The following is a 16037-nucleotide window of genomic DNA, read 5'->3' on the forward strand; positions in this document are numbered from 1 at the left end:
ATTTATTTTCTTTCAAATAACAGCAAAGGTAAAATAATATCTTGAAATATTTTTTAAAATAACAGTTCCATAAAAACATTTGACAACAAAATTCAGAGTTTCACTGCATTTAAATGAGTACTATATATATACATTTTTACTGTTATTTGAACATTATTTGAGAGAAGAATTATTTATATTTAAGAAAAAATGATAAATAGTTTTTTCAGCTGTCAGTTTGATTATTTTTCCTGTTTTGTTAAATTAGAAATAATATCTGTGAAGAAAAAAGAATCAATTTACATGTTGACAGTTAAAAATCAAATAAAGCAAAACAAAGTTGTAAATAATGTCCACATCAAAATAAATAAAAATCTGCATTTTTACTTTAAGTAATTTGTTCTTTTACAACATGTGACCATAAAATGACACTTTTACTGTTTTTCAATCAGCTGAAATAAAATAAAAATATTTTACAGATATTTGCAGGTAAATTTTGTTTTAAAATGTTACAGGATTTGATTGAGTTTTACAGTTTATTTACAGATTTTATGTATTATTTACAGTGCAGGGAGGAAAACGAAACAGTAGAATTAGTTTAAAATCCAAAAAGCAGCAGTGAGGAAGTGGAGGATTAAAACCTAAAAATGTTCCTGATGAAGAAAAATGAGAAGCAGGAAGAGAAATTCAGATTGAATCCATCAGTGTTTGGTCAAAGAAAGTCTGTAGCTGCTGGTAGATTTAGAATCAATAAAATAAAGCTTTAAAAGACAGAAACAGAACAAACCTGCTGTGTGTTCGGTCCTTGTTTCCAGGTTTCATCCACAGTGTTTGTTGTTGCTGTTGCCGTGGCAACATTTCACCTGCTGTTCAGTCGGACACACACACTTCTGTTACACAACTTAAAGCTGCACCTCACAATAACACAAAACATAGTTTAGATTTTATGGACTCACAGGAGTGCCACATCAAAATATAGATAAATAAATGTGGAAATATAAATAGAAATAAATAAATAAATAAATAAATAAAAGTAAAAAACGGAAAAGGTAAAAGCAAAGACAAAATTTTCCTTTTTATTTATTTATTTACTTATTTCTCCTTATATTTCCACATTTATTTATTTATTTCTCTTTATATTTTGATGTGGCACTCCTGTGACTCCATAAGATTTTTGTGCTTCAACTCGGCTTCAGGTTCTACATCTACAAGTAAATAGTCATGAAAAGAGATTTAAGAACAACTTTAAAAGCAGATGTTAGAACATGTTTATGATCAGAGGTTCCAGTCTGATGTTAACTTACAGTAACTTCAGCTACAGTAACGTAGGTCACTGCTTTAGATGTGATGATGTCCAGATGTGGAGAAGAGGACAACCAGCTACTGAGATGACTTTAACACTGACCTGGAGAGTTTATCTCCTCTATGGAGGCTAATGTTGTTAGCAGCAGCAGCTAAATGATGGTAGCTACGTCACTTTTATTATAGTCTGTAAAATGTGCTCTTATTGTGAAACTCTGCCTGCTGCTTCCTCACAGGTGGAGTCCTGACTGGTTCCAGGAAACAGATCACCTGTCTGAGTGTTCAGGATTGGACTGGAAACTTTGTTCTTCTTCAGCGCTTTGAATAAAGTGTAAGTTTGCTTTGTTTGCTGCTTTAACTTCAGTAATGTTGCTGTTTGTTTCTGCTCTGTCATGTTTCTACATGTTCACTTCTTATTTCACCACAAACTCTGGATCACTGCTGTTTAAACATCCATCAATATGATTATCAGGTTATTGATTCACTGCAATCAGTCAGTATTTATATTAGATTATTGATTGACTTCAGTCAGTTTGATCAGCTGCTGATGTTTCTTTGTTTCTTCACAAAACAAACTGTGTCGTGTCTTTTTTACTTTCGGTTTCTCTGTGAGTCTCTGCAGCTCCATGACTCCATCTGCTGGACTGATAGTAGAAGTGCAGCAGCTGATCTTCTCCAGGAGGATCTGAGTGGATGAATGATGTTTGTTTCCTGTGCAGGTGAAGGTAGAAAGTGTGTGTGAGCTGCTGTGAGTTGAGCATCATGGATGAGTGTGAGGACAGAGAGGAGGGAGTCCCTCCCTCTAAAAGCTCTCTGTGTGGGGAACAGGAGAACCAGAGCAAAGCTCAGAGGTGAGACCACCATCTCTAACTGTCCAGGACTCTGCTGCATGTCAGAGCTCAGCATCACATCACTGCTGCATCATTATTGACAGGAATCCACCTGGACCTGGACCTGGACCTGGACCTGCATCCAGCTGTGTGTCCATGAACAGTGACTGGTCAAAGGATCATCCTCTTCAATTCAGACGATCTTCAGATGGAAGGTGAGACAGTAAAACTGACAAAAAGACATTTCAGACTCAAAGTTGTTGATGTGTTTATTAACAGCTTGAAGATGTTTTGCTTCAGTTTTTATCTGTTCTGGTTTTGTTTCAGGATCCAGCAGCAGAGACCAGACTGTCCTGAACCCAGCTGTCTGTCCTTCAAGAGTGACTGGTCAAAGGATGAATTCATGAACTTCAAAGACGTCCATCCGTCTGCTGATCAGATGTAAGCTGGAACTGACAGAAAGAGTCACTTATTGTAGAACAGAACCAGTTTGTACGACGTGTTGTCCGACCTGCTCTGAAATCCAAAGTGTTTGTGTCTGTTGTGAACGTCCACATCACAGCGAGGGGAGACATGATGAGGTTTAAATGTGGAGATAACTGGTTCCATTTTCAGTGTCTCCTGAAGACGTTGATGGTGTCATAGCTGGTGTTTGTCTCTGTGTGGACAGACGTACTGCATACCTGCCAACTACTCCGGTTTTGCCGTAATGATTACGGTTTTCATGATCCCACTCTGGGTTAATGTTTTATTAATCAAAATACGGATTTTTTTCAGAGTGGACCATTGACACTGTTCGAATTAAATCAAACACACACTAAATTCTTCAGATCAATCATTCTGCGCTTCATGCACACACCCTCATCATGGAAAACACAAAAAAAAAATGCGTATGATGCAGCTGTTGCAGGCCGAGCCTGCTCTCCTTTAACCTAGGCAGGTTACGGTGTGTGTGTGTGTGTGTGTGTGTGTGTGTGTGTGTGTGTGTGTGTGTGTGTGTGTGTGTGTGTGTGTGTGTGTGTGTGTGTGTGTGTGTGTGTGTGTGTGAGAGAGAGAGAGAGAGAGAGAGAGCATGTGTGTGCGACGTGAGGAGGAGCGCTGCAGCTGTGGTGTGTGTTGCAGACACGAGTGTGAAAACGGAGGCAGAGCGAAATGCACCACGATGATATACAATACAATAAAAAACTTAAAGATAAGTTTTAGCGCTAGCGCGCGAAGCTAAGCGCTACCTGAGGCTGCCCAACCACGGTTCGGCAGCCGGCAGAATCGGGTCGGTAACACAGATTTTAAGTTAAAGGCAATTAATTCATTGAGCAGCTTCAGGTAACAAGTGCCACAGTGTGTCCCATTCAAAAGAACAACTGAAGAAAGCCAAGAGATGCACCATGGAAAATAATAATGCTTGAGAGTTGAGACTGGACTCATCTGATCAGAAGAGACTACTTCAGTTCATAGTAACTGGTCTAGTTGTGAAAAATGTGCTGACTCTACTGTTGATGTGTGCAGACTCTTTGTGAATGTGAGGCTTTGAAATGACAAGACTTATTTTACATACAGTGAGGTATTTTTGATGAGTCAATAATGTTGTTACTGGGTATAAGAATTCAAGTTATAACTTCCAAACATATCTTTTCATGAACAGAAGTAGGTAATATTTCCTAATAACTTTATAGTAAATGAAACATCAAAAAATTATTAGAATGAGAAATGTCATCACAATATTGAAAAATGTGATCTGGATGCCTGTGATATTTTAAGTTTAGTACCTGTCAAATTAAAGGAACATTCCGAAAGGCTATATATTGTTAAGTTTGTCCTTGATCTTTTCCATCAGCATTTATGAATTGACAGTTTAAGTTACATGGAAACATGATTCTTAGCCACATTCTAAGTTGATTTAATGCTAAAAATCATTTGGCGTCGGGGGGCTTTGCCCCCCTGAACCCCCCGCCAGGACTTTGTCCTGGACCTACCAGGGCCTGTGGCACCTGGACCCCGGCTGGCCACTAGGCTTTTAAGGTTTCAAAAGTTGGCAGGTATGGTACTGAGATCTGCCTGTTGATGTTGATCCACAGAGTGGAGCAGCAGAACTCAGAGGTTCCCAGAGCTCAGTCTGTCCAGCAGCATCACCTGGACTCCATATTCATGGTGAGTTCATGGACAACAAGTTGTTCTCCATCTGTTGTGTTCAGGCGTCTCCATGCTGCTCTTTGTAGACCAGTGGACTGTCAGTGTGTCCAACATGGATCTGATGTTTGGCTCCATGATTTGACTCTGATGGACTCATTGACACATTTCTCTGTTCCAGCTGCTGGAGGACAACATGGTGACTTTTGTGAAGAAGGAGCTGAAGAAGATGCAGACGGTTGTGAGTCCAGATTACCCAGAATGCTCAGAGAGTCAGAGGGAGGATGAGGAGGAGTTGGAGGGTGATGATGAAGATGAGAGGAGCAGCAGAGAGATGTTTGAGCAGATCACAGTGTTGTTCCTGAGGAGGATGAAGCAGGAGAAGCTGGCTGACTGTCTACAGAGCAGTAAGAGGATTTGTGTAAAGACTGAAGCTGCTGATCAACAGAACATTTACTAAAGTCTCTGAATATCTTCACACAATCAGTCTTTAGGAGGATGAACTGCTGCAATGTTTACTGTCATTTATTCTTTGATCTCATGTTGTTCCTTCATTCAGAACTTGCTGCTGCAGTTTGTGGACGTAAACTTAAACGTGGTCTGAAGAAGAAGTTCCAGAGAGTGTTTGAGGGCATCGCTAAAGCAGGACAGAAGACCCTCCTGAATGAGATCTACACAGAGCTGTACATCACAGAGGGAGGGACTGCAGAGGTCAATGATGAACATGAGGTCAGACAGATTGAAGCAGCATCCAGGAAAGCAGACAGAGCAGAAAGAAGCATCAGAGCAGAAGACATCTTTAGAGGATCACCTGGAAGAGATGGACCAATCAGAACAGTGATGACACAGGGAGTGGCTGGCATCGGGAAAACAGTGTTAACACAGAAGTTGACTCTGGACTGGGCTGAAGACAAAAGCAACCAGGACATCCACTTCATGTTTCCATTGACTTTCAGAGAGCTGAATGTGCTGAAAGAGAGAAAGTTCAGTTTGGTGGAACTTGTTCATCACTTCTTCAGTGAAACCAAAGCAGCAGGAATGTGCAGCTTTGAAGACTTCCAGGTTGTGTTGATCTTTGACGGTCTGGATGAGTGTCGCCTTCCTCTGGACTTCCACAACAATGAGGTCCTGACTGATGTTACAGAGTCCACCTCAGTGGATGTGCTGCTGACAAACCTGATCAGGGGGAATCTGCTTCCCTCTGCTCGCCTCTGGATAACCACACGACCTGCAGCAGCCAATCAGATCCCTCCTGACTGTGTGGACATGGTGACGGAGGTCAGAGGGTTCACCGACCCACAGAAGGAGGAGTACTTCAGGAAGAGATCCAGAGATGAGGAGCAGGCCAGCAGCATCATCTCCCACTTGAAGAAGTCACGAAGCCTCCACATCATGTGCCACATCCCAGTGTTCTGCTGGATCACTGCTACAGTTCTGGAGTAGCTGCTGAGAAGCAGAGAGGGAGGAGATCTGCCCAGAACCCTGACTGAGATGTTCATCCACCACCTGGTGGTTCAGACCAAAGTCAAGAAGGTCAAGTATGATGGAGGAGCTGAGACAGATCCACACTGGAGTCCAGACAGCAGGAGGATGATTGAGTCTCTGGGAAAACTGGCTTTTGAGCAGCTGCAGAAAGGAAACCTGATCTTCTATGAGTCCGACCTGACAGAGTGTGGCATCGATATGAGAGCAGCCTCAAAGTACTCAGGAGTGTTCACACAGATCTTTAAAGAGGAGAGAGGACTGTACCAGGACAAGGTGTTCTGCTTCGTCCATCTGAGTGTTCAGGAGTTTCTGGCTGCTCTTCATGTCCATCAGACCTTCATCAACTCTGGAGTCAACCTGCTGGAAGAACAACAACAAACAACATCTCGTTTGTCTAAACTGTTCAGACAGAAGATAGATCCAACACGTTTCTACCAGAGAGCTGTGGACGAGGCCTTGCAGAGTCCAAACGGACACCTGGACTTGTTCCTGCGCTTCCTCCTGGGTCTGTCACTGCCGACCAATCAGAATCTCCTACGAGGCCTGCTGACACAGACAGGAAGTCTCTCACAGACCAATCAGGAAACAGCAAAGTACATCAAGAAGAAGATCAGTGAGAACGTGTCTGCAGAGAGAAGCATCAATCTGTTCCACTGTCTGAATGAACTGAAGGATGTTTCTCTAGTGGAGGAGGTCCAACAGTCCCTGAGATCAGGACGTCTGTCCACAGATGAACTGTCTCCTGCTCAGTGGTCAGCTCTGGTCTTCATCTTACTGTCATCAGGAGAACATCTGGACGTGTTTGACCTGAAGAAATACTCTGCTTCAGAGGAGGCTCTTCTGAGGCTGCTGCCAGTGGTCAAAGCCTCCAAGAAAGTTCTGTAAGTAGTTGGAAACTGATGACACTTTAAATTTTCCTGCTGTTTCATCGGTATAATCTGCTTTTTGTCTCTTCAGACTGAGTGGCTGTAATCTGTCAGAGAGAAGCTGTGGAGCTCTGTCCTCAGTCCTCAGCTCCCAGTCCTCCAGTGTGACAGAGCTGGACCTGACGAACAACAACCTGCAGGATTCAGGAGTGGAGAGTCTTTCTGCTGGACTGGAGAGTCCACACTGTAAACTGGAAGCTCTCAGGTCAGGACTCATCAACCTGTTCAACTGATGACCATTTAAAATGTGTTTTTATTCATGATGAGCAGAACAGCTGAGGTGGGAGGTTTTCTGTATTTCTATGACTCACATCAGTTCTGTTACTGACCTTTAGCTCTAGTTTCTCTGAATGAGGCCTCTTCCACTACAGGAACTTAACAACCTGGAACCTGCATCACAGAACCAGAACCTGTAAGAACCTGTACAGTCTTGGTTCCAGGTTCTGTTTTAGTGTCCACTGTTTTACAAATAGAATCTTTTAGATAGACGTCAATGACAGACTTCAGGTCTGTCAGAAATGATGGAGTGAAGCAGCAGCCCTGCAGGTGAGGACAGTCATCATGACTGTTGATAAGCAGTGTCCTCATGTCCTCTGGTCTGTGGGTAAGGTCAGTCCAGTCTTCCTGCTGCTGATGGCTGAGTCCCTTCAACTGAAGTGTTGGTGAAGGATAGAACATCCATCCAACCTGTGGTGAGGTTCATGGTCTCTCTGCTCTCCCTGAAGAGGAGCTACACCCTCATAGGGACCCTATGACCTTTTTCAGATGTGAGGCTGTTAAAGGTTGTTGGTTCCTTTCAGACTGTAGGGACTGAGAGCCAATCACTGGGCAGCAGAGTGTCTCCTGAGACTGAGAGAGAATGAAGAGTCCAGCTCACTGACGCTATGAGGAGTCCAGACTTCATCAAGAGTGGAGATAAACATTTTAAATACATGAGTTTGGAGATCCTTAGTCTGGTTCCAGTGGGATTCATGTGTGAGTGAAAACCAAAGCCTGAGTCTCAACGGCACAAGAAGAAACAAGAAAAGCACTCATGGAGCGCAGTACTCCACCAACACTGTTCATTCCCCCATATGGCATTGTCAGAAATGCAGCATATTTTTTGTAGAAATGCAGCATTTTATGACTATTGTTATTACTGATGATCAGAAATGACGGCACTGTAGAATGTGTCCATTAAATATAGATGTACCCACAAAGAAAATGAACTAAGCACAGACATGTGTTATGTATGTGTACGTTACGTACGGATATTGAATTGTGTGACCTACATATGTGTAAATTATTCTTACAAAGGTCTGTTGATCAGTTCATCACTTTCTGCAAGGCTTTGTTTTGCTCGTGTTAAAACAACCGTTCCCTCCATGCTTTTATTTTGAAGGTGTATTTTTATGTTATGGGCTTTTATTTTTCCACCATCCCCGTGGCACAGGAAGTGTTTATGTAAGAAGCGGTGTCTTGACATGAGGAAGAAGCTGCAGAAAAGTCTGAGAATTCACATAAGGATGGAAGGACAACTCAGAAACACCCTCACAATTTAATCAATTGTTTCTTGAATCATTTCCAATGGATAAGTCAGTTGTAGGATCACGATCATGTGACCGTCATCAGGCAGCTGATGCAGCGTTCACTTCTTGTCATGGTTACAGTGACGCCGTGCCGGCCGCTATCTTTCAGTGGGAAATCCTGAACAAATCCATGGATCCAGTCTATAAGCTGCATCACTGCCAAAATCTAATGAGGTGGTCCTTGTGTCATTTCTGATCTTCCCTGAAAGTTTCATCCCAATCCGTTGGTCCATTTTTGAGTAATTTTTCACAAAGACAGACAGATTCACAGATTCACAGACAAACATACGCCTATCGTCACGTAACCGTTCCTTGGTGGAGTAATGAAGGAACATGAACAACAAGGACTGGAGATCAGAAGATGTTTGTTCTGTAACATCAGAGATGTAACTGAGTCTGACAGTGATTTAATCGCTGCCATCAGCATCAAGTTCACTATTTTTCAGATTCTAAAGAAGGAAAAAGTTCAAACTGTGTCGTGTCCAAGTGTGTGTCCTGATTTGAATTTCTGGGGAATTTAAAAGACAAAGGTAGAGCAACACAAACCCTTCAACAAAGAACAGATGAAGACATAGTCTCTGAAGATGGTGGAACATCTTTACAGAAATGTGGTTTCTTCATGCTGAGGAGGATTAAATGTGTCATCAAAAATAAAGGTGGACAAAGAAATTAGTGAAAATATAAAACATTACAATCACAGTGACCTTTATTGGATTCATTTCTTCTTGTTTGGTCTGAATTCTTCATTTAGTAAATCTAAACTGTCAGTTTGTTTTTAATCTGATCAAATACTTTACTTCTCAGCTTCAAAGTAATCTGATTACTGTAATGTGCTACACTTTGAATTATTTTCAGATTTATATAATATTTCAGAGGACTGTCCTCATTGCTGCTGTATTCTGGACATAGTGGGATGTATTTGTTGTTAAATTCACTGCTGTCTTTTCAACAGGACAGAAAATACTGTACTTAATGTTTTACTTCTTTTCTTGTCTTTGTCTCTTCAGACTGAGTGGCTGTAATCTGTCAGAGAGAAGCTGTGGAGCTCTGTCCTCAGTCCTCAGCTCCCAGTCCTCCAGTGTGACAGAGCTGGACCTGACTAACAACAACCTGCAGGATTCAGGAGTGGAGAGTCTTTCTGCTGGGCTGGAGAGTCCACACTGTAAACTGGAAGCTCTCAGGTCAGGACTCATCAACCTGTTCAACTGATGACCATTTAAAATGTGTTTTTATTCATGATGAACAGAACAGCTGAGGTGGGAGGTTTTCTGTATTTCTATGACTCACATCAGTTCTGTTACTGACCTTTAGCTCTAGTTTCTCTTAATGAGGCCTCTTCCACTACAGGAACTTAACAAGCTGGAACCTGCATCACAGAACCAGAACCTGTAAGAACCTGTACAGTCTTGGTTCCAGGTTCTGTTTTAGTTTCCACCATTTTCCAAAATGGAATGTTTCAGATAGACGTCAATGAAAAGGAAACACCAGAACAAACCTTTAGTGTTTGATGTTTGTTCGATGACTAAACTCTGCAGTTCAACTGTTGGACAAGAAGCAGGAAGGAGAAGATGTGGAGAACAATGTTCAGATGTTTGACCACCTGAACAGTCCACCTTCTCACCAGCAGAGATTCTGATTTATCCTGATGACTCTGTGATTCCTGATCACCTGATAGGTGGACTTACTGCTAGTGTTGTAGTTGAGACCACCTAAACTGATACCAAGACATGACTGAGACCACAGTGTGTCGAGGCCAAGACGAAGCAAGTCAGAGTCAAGACTGAGACCACACCAAATTTCACTTAACCATTTTATTCAACAGTTATTCAGTGTAGTTTTTAGGCAAGTATAAGGTTTCCTGTAATACTCTTGTCTGCAACTATAAACAAACAATCAATATGAAATGTATCAAACAAATATTTCATAGTTTCTATTGTCTGTCAGCACCTTCAGTGTCAATTTGTGCAGCTGAGGAAAACTTTCATTTTTTTTGCCCAAAAGACAAGTTCATTGTCAGTGTTGGAGTCTGGCTTCAAAGTTCTTTCCAATCTGTGTTCCAATACTTGAATCCTGGGTGAAGTTGTTTCTTGTGAGCCTTGTCGTGGGACAGAAGGCGTGGGCATTTGGCTGGTGGTGAATCACTGGATAGATAAACATTCATGGCTCCTGATTCTGTTGCATCTTCTTCACTGTTCATTATGTTCTCCACTTCTGTGGTCAAAGTGTCTGAAAAACATAAACAAAGACACACAAAAATATTAAGGTCCTGGTAGGTTATATATAAAGACCATGTCAGATTCAAGAGATCATCAATTTTATAGTATTTTTATGACAACAATGAATATAGTTTAAACACTTTATGACTATTTTAGGGTTTTTAAATGGTATAATATTTTCAGCAGTATAGAATGTTTACTAACCTGTCAGTGACTTCTTCACTTCATCTCTTGCCTTCTTCACTGATGTTGCATTTCCTCCAATGGTAACGTCCAGATCCATCCAACTTAGTCCAAACTGTGGATCCAGCAGGGGAACCAAAAAGTACACTTTATAGTCAAAGGTTCCTCTCTTTCACTTTCTTTTGCCATGTTTGTTTTTGTAAAGATTCCAGAGAATCTTTTCATCAGAGACTGCTGGAGGGCCTTGACTAAAGGTCAGCACTGCAAAGTGTTTAAAATGTCCATTTTCCACAAATGGAAGCAGCACACTACATCCAACTATTAAATGTTTGCCAATGGCTTCAGTGATGCTCGCTGCCTTGGTGAATGTAGACTGTAGACCTGAACTCTTCTGTGTAAAGGATCACAAAGTTTGCTGCTATCTTTCTCGTGCCCCGCCTTGTACTCCAACAATCTGTAAATCATAAAGACATCTGGTCATATAACAATGAATCATATCTAAAAAGAATCTTATTTACAGTGTAAGATGAACAGAAAAGAAAGCTTTATGAATTCATGAAACATCTACATGGACCATATTAAAAACACAAATGAATGAATCAGCACAATACATAACAGGAGCATTATGGCAGCCATGTTTTTCAAATAGTTGCACAAAGATATGATATTAAATGACCACACCAGTTCATTTTCTTACTTTAACAGTGGCATTACAGTCATTTTCAGAAAGGGGATAGGTGTGTATTTTTTTCTTTTAAGTACACCCAGTGTGGGAAAGATTGTGTGACTGAACAAGCCATAGAAGAGGGAACTCACAACGCTAAAACTGTGATATAGAAATATTAAGTTTAATTTATATTCAGCTTACACATTTATTCTGCAATCATGTGTTTTAATTCTAAAAACTGGCCCTAAATGAAGTGTGTATGTTGCCAGGCCAAGTTGCATACGTGAGACGTACCTTTTTCATAGACAGGGAGCATCATTTGAGCTGGACACTCCTCTGTCACATCAGTAGTTCTCTCATCCAAGTGAGCAGCAGCAGCACGGCAGAGCTGACATTAGCTAACGTTGATGTAAAATAATCAAAGCTTCATGTGGTCTTTCTCATTATTGTTCATGAGAAGCACAAGCCCAACTTCAAATAGTACCACATGCCTTTTCCTTATATATGTATGTGACACACATGAAGACAAAGGCATGGACGTATGTGTAACGGGACGACTTTATTCTGTAAATACAGAAAGGACAGGTTTTCAAGTAAAGGCATCTCTGTGGTGACTCACTGTACACAGCATCCGCTTGAACTGAGCTGTTTTTTTGGCTTTATGCTATCCAGACTAATATTTTAGTAATAACACAGCTGTTTGTACAGTCACTGTTACATATTATATACAAGAAAAAAGGAAAACATATTCATCTCCTTGAGAATAACATAGAACTTGGCTTATACAAATACATCTCCACTTATTATTTGTTCCCATGGACAAGTGCTTGAATAAATCTAAACATATTGGACCATGTAATAACACATTTATGAACAGTAAAATATCCTAACATCTTTACACTGTATCATCAACAGGAGAAGCTAACGCTTTTAGCATTTATGCTAGTGACAGTTAGTGGTAACTTCTGTTTTCCAGATAGGGTTGCCAACTCCATGAACAATAAATAAGGGACATCTCCCTGGCAGGGCTGGCCGACCCGGTTGCCCTCACCCCTCCCAGCATGGTGATTTTTTTTTTTGCCTTCTTTTGTGCGTGAAACGATTTTTAACCTTTTTTGAGTCAAACCTGAGTTTAATTAGATGTATGTTTTTGAGTGATACAAATGCATGGAAAACACCTTATTATTCAACAATTTATTTTTCAGTGCAAAATAACAACCCATTCACACCTGACTAGGGCATTTACAAACCCTACTGTGTGAGGGAATGACCTAATGACTCCCATAATGAGGTTATGTTATTTACAATTGACCTCCTGCTACAAGAGTGTACTGATGGTTTAAGAAAAACACTAAAACAGAATTTGATTTTAGTGTTTTAGTGGGAAAAACTATGAAATTAAGCTTTTTTTGCAGCTTTTATTTAATCGCACAGGGCAGTTCTCTCTCTGGGACCAAAGTTGCTGCTTCTATTGCTTCCTGGGAGGGTATGAATGAAACTACTGTCAATGGAAAATAAAATGAAATAAAACTACACATAACCTGTAAAGTGCAAAAACTCAGCTTTCAGAAACCGTTGGATTTTTTCCAATAGCACAAATAGTGACATAATTACGGTATTCCAAAGTGTGCTTTCCCAAACACTGATGACAGACTAGGATTTAAAGGGTAAAAAGAAATCATTCTTATTTTTTACATCCCATATCTGCCTCTGGCGTTGCCTGGTGGACAACAAACCGGTCAAGGATTCCTCTGGTTTTGTTGTGTCTCATGGTTTTAACCGTACAGCACTCGATGCATGCTGTTTAACTTCATAAAGTCCACCATGGGCTACAGAAAACACACGCCGACAGACAGTACAGTGCGCCTTTTTCCACCCACATGTATTCTCGTTCCCATTCGCGTCTGTATTTCTGCAGCCTCTTAATCTTCCTTGGAGGAGTTCCATCGGCAGTGTCCGAAGCCTGAAAATTGTCATCCATGTCAGTGTCATCCATGCTGCTTTGTTGTTGTCTCTTGTTTGCCGGTATACCTTCTTTCCACGTGAAAGGACCTCGACCAATGAGATGAGCCGGATTCTGTATTGTCTTACTCGTGTGTGAGTGTGCTGTCAGTTCAGTGGTCGCAGAGTAAGAGAGGGCTGGCAATGAGATTACCGTAAATTTTCTTTTTTTTTTCAACCGTAAATTTTCACATGAAGCACCCTGTTGTTGATCGATTACGTTGACATTTTACAAACTGATTTTTGATTCTCATGGTAATATGGGACAAAGTGCGTTCCATATGGGATGCAAAATTTTGTTGCTCAATATGGGACAATTCCATATTTTAAGGGACGGTTGGCAACACTATGTCCACAACAATCACAAAGTGCAAACTAGGTGAACAAAACGTCAGCATGAACTTAAAAAATAATCCTTATAATGTAGCCTATATACTGCTTGTGCACTTAACCCACCTGTAAATACAGAAAGGACATCTTTTCAAGGAATGGCTTCTCTCTGTGATGACTCACTGTAGCTTCTGCTTGAACTGAGCCGTTTTTGGAAAGTCAGTTGAGAGACAGTTCAGTGCTGTCACTGCAGCCGCGGTCTCAGCTGGTTTCACAGTAAAATTCTAAGTCCTCCATGACCGAGACGAGACTGAGTAAAAATGACGTCAGGTCTGTGACAAGACTGAGACCTTCAAAAAGTGGTCTGGAGACCGATGTCTAGTACCAAAACACTACTTATAGCGGCCCCTTGGGTTCATCAATCAAGATGCAGAGAGTTTCAAACTTGTGTCGATTTATTTCTTACTCTCAACGAGCACCATGTACGATAAGCACCGTGAAAACTACAGAAAAAAACAGAAGAAATACAAAATGCTTCTCTGTAGTTTAACAAATAATTCACACATAAATCATGTTCACATACTGATCATGTTTACAATCAATACAAATAATTTTAACCAAATAATAACAACGAAATATTAAATGAAATGTTTTTAAAGCTATTCTGACATACAATATATCAAATACAATATATTGTTATTGTTCACAGAAAGAATGTGTTGCTTTAATCCTAATGACATGCAGCTTTACTCATAAATAAATGAAGTAATGGCATTCTCCTTTAAATAAATAATCCCTTCAATAAAATATATTACTCATCTGATAATAATGTACACTTTACATTTCCATACCTCATTCTGTCTCCAAGGGCTCTAAAGAGTTTCAGCCATCAGCTAGCATGTTCTCTAGCTCGATACACACACCTCACTGTTCAGAACTACAAACAATATAAAATACTGAGGTCAATCACAATGTCAGCTCTTTCCTCATAGAATTCAAACAGACAAATATAATGCATGACGAGTGTTTTTACACAGTTTTTTACCGTTACTCTGATGATACGTCAGAACAACGTTGTGAAGAGAAAGAAACAGGAAATTCAGCATCACAAAAACATCAGAAGATGAAACACGCTCTCCACAAAATAAAAGCAGAACAGACCACAAGGTGGCGCTGCAGGACTACAATGTCTTGTTAACACATTAAAACAATACTGGATAGGAGAATATTAATGCAGTTTATCAGACATTTACACTACTTACTGCTGCTGTATTCTGGACATAGTGGGATGTATTTGTTGTTAAATTCACTGCTGTCTTTTCAACAGGACAGAAAATACTGTACTTAATGTTTTACTTCTTTTCTTGTCTTTGTCTCTTCAGACTGAGTGGCTGTAATCTGTCAGAGAGAAGCTGTGGAGCTCTGTCCTCAGTCCTCAGCTCCCAGTCCTCCAGTGTGACAGAGCTGGACCTGACTAACAACAACCTGCAGGATTCAGGAGTGGAGAGTCTTTCTGCTGGACTGGAGAGTCCACACTGTAAACTGGAAGCTCTCAGGTCAGGACTCACACTTTGAAAGTGAAAGAAAATGAAAGATCGATTCTTTATTTGCTTCAGATGCATCAAATCTGCACCAAAATGTAGCTGAAAGACAAAGAAGAAAACAAAGAGTGAGAAACATCCAGCCAAGTGTTGTCCATCAGGTTTGTGTTGTTTTGTGTGTGCAGGCTGTCAGGCTGTCTGGTCACAGAGGAAGGCTGTGCTTCTCTGGCCTCAGCTCTGAGCTTCAAGACCTCAAATGTGAGAGAGCTGGACCTGAGCTACAACCATCCAGGAGACTCAGGAGAGAAGATGCTGAGAGCTAAAGTGGAGGATCCACACTGTAGACTGGAAACTCTCAGGTACAGACAGACAGACACTCTCAGGAAGCTTTTAGCCTACCTTAACACAAAGAGTGGAAGCAGAAGAACACTGTTAGCTCAGCTACACACCATGACTGAAGGGAAGAGGAAACTGTTAGCGTAGCTTAGCACATGGACATGACAGACAGGGAACCTTTTAGCCTAGCTCCAGGAAACATCAATGAGTAAAGCTGAATAATGAGTGTAAACTGAGCTGGAACGTGACGAGCACAGGACAGGACTTTAGAGATGCTGCATTCAGGTGTCTGTGTCTCCATGTTGGACTGGTCCTTTATCAGTGGAACAGTGTGAGAGCCATGTAACGTCCATGTGTGCTGCTGAAAGAGTCTCTGCTGCTCTGACCGTCCTCCTCCTTTCAGGGTGACGCCTGCTGGAGTCCGATGGTTGACACCAGGTCTGAGGAAGTGTAAGTGTGTTTTAATGGATTGATGGAAACAAAGCAGCACATTCAAGCATCTTCAAAGTGTCACATCTCTGAGGTCATCATCAAAGCTTTAATACT

The 16037-nt window shown here is 41.0% G+C and overlaps 1 protein-coding gene and 1 long non-coding RNA gene across 5 annotated transcripts in view; one reads left to right on the plus strand and one right to left on the minus strand.

Annotated features, from left to right (window-relative positions):
* The window catches only part of LOC127533519 (NACHT, LRR and PYD domains-containing protein 12-like), a 204279-nt gene that overhangs the window by 186076 nt on the left and 2166 nt on the right, over positions 1-16037 (plus strand). Inside the window, exons 13-17 of the mRNA XM_051946703.1 lie at positions 6681-6854; positions 9225-9398; positions 14997-15170; positions 15341-15514; positions 15895-15941. Coding sequence (XP_051802663.1) covers positions 6681-6854; positions 9225-9398; positions 14997-15170; positions 15341-15514; positions 15895-15941 — 743 coding nt within the window. The remainder of the gene's footprint in view (positions 1-6680; positions 6855-9224; positions 9399-14996; positions 15171-15340; positions 15515-15894; positions 15942-16037) is intronic.
* Positions 1-16037, minus strand: part of LOC127533549 (uncharacterized) — a 217560-nt gene that overhangs the window by 177110 nt on the left and 24413 nt on the right. For 2 of the 4 annotated variants that reach the window (XR_007941286.1, XR_007941282.1), the window contains exon 1: positions 767-906. The exons of the other annotated variants lie outside the window; for them this stretch is intronic. This is a non-coding gene — a long non-coding RNA (uncharacterized LOC127533549). Of the gene's footprint in view, positions 1-766; positions 907-16037 lie in introns of those variants that run through there. 4 annotated transcript variants of the gene reach the window in all.

Source organism: Acanthochromis polyacanthus, chromosome 4, assembly GCF_021347895.1.
Source record: "Acanthochromis polyacanthus isolate Apoly-LR-REF ecotype Palm Island chromosome 4, KAUST_Apoly_ChrSc, whole genome shotgun sequence".
Classification (NCBI taxonomy): Eukaryota; Metazoa; Chordata; class Actinopteri; family Pomacentridae; genus Acanthochromis; species Acanthochromis polyacanthus.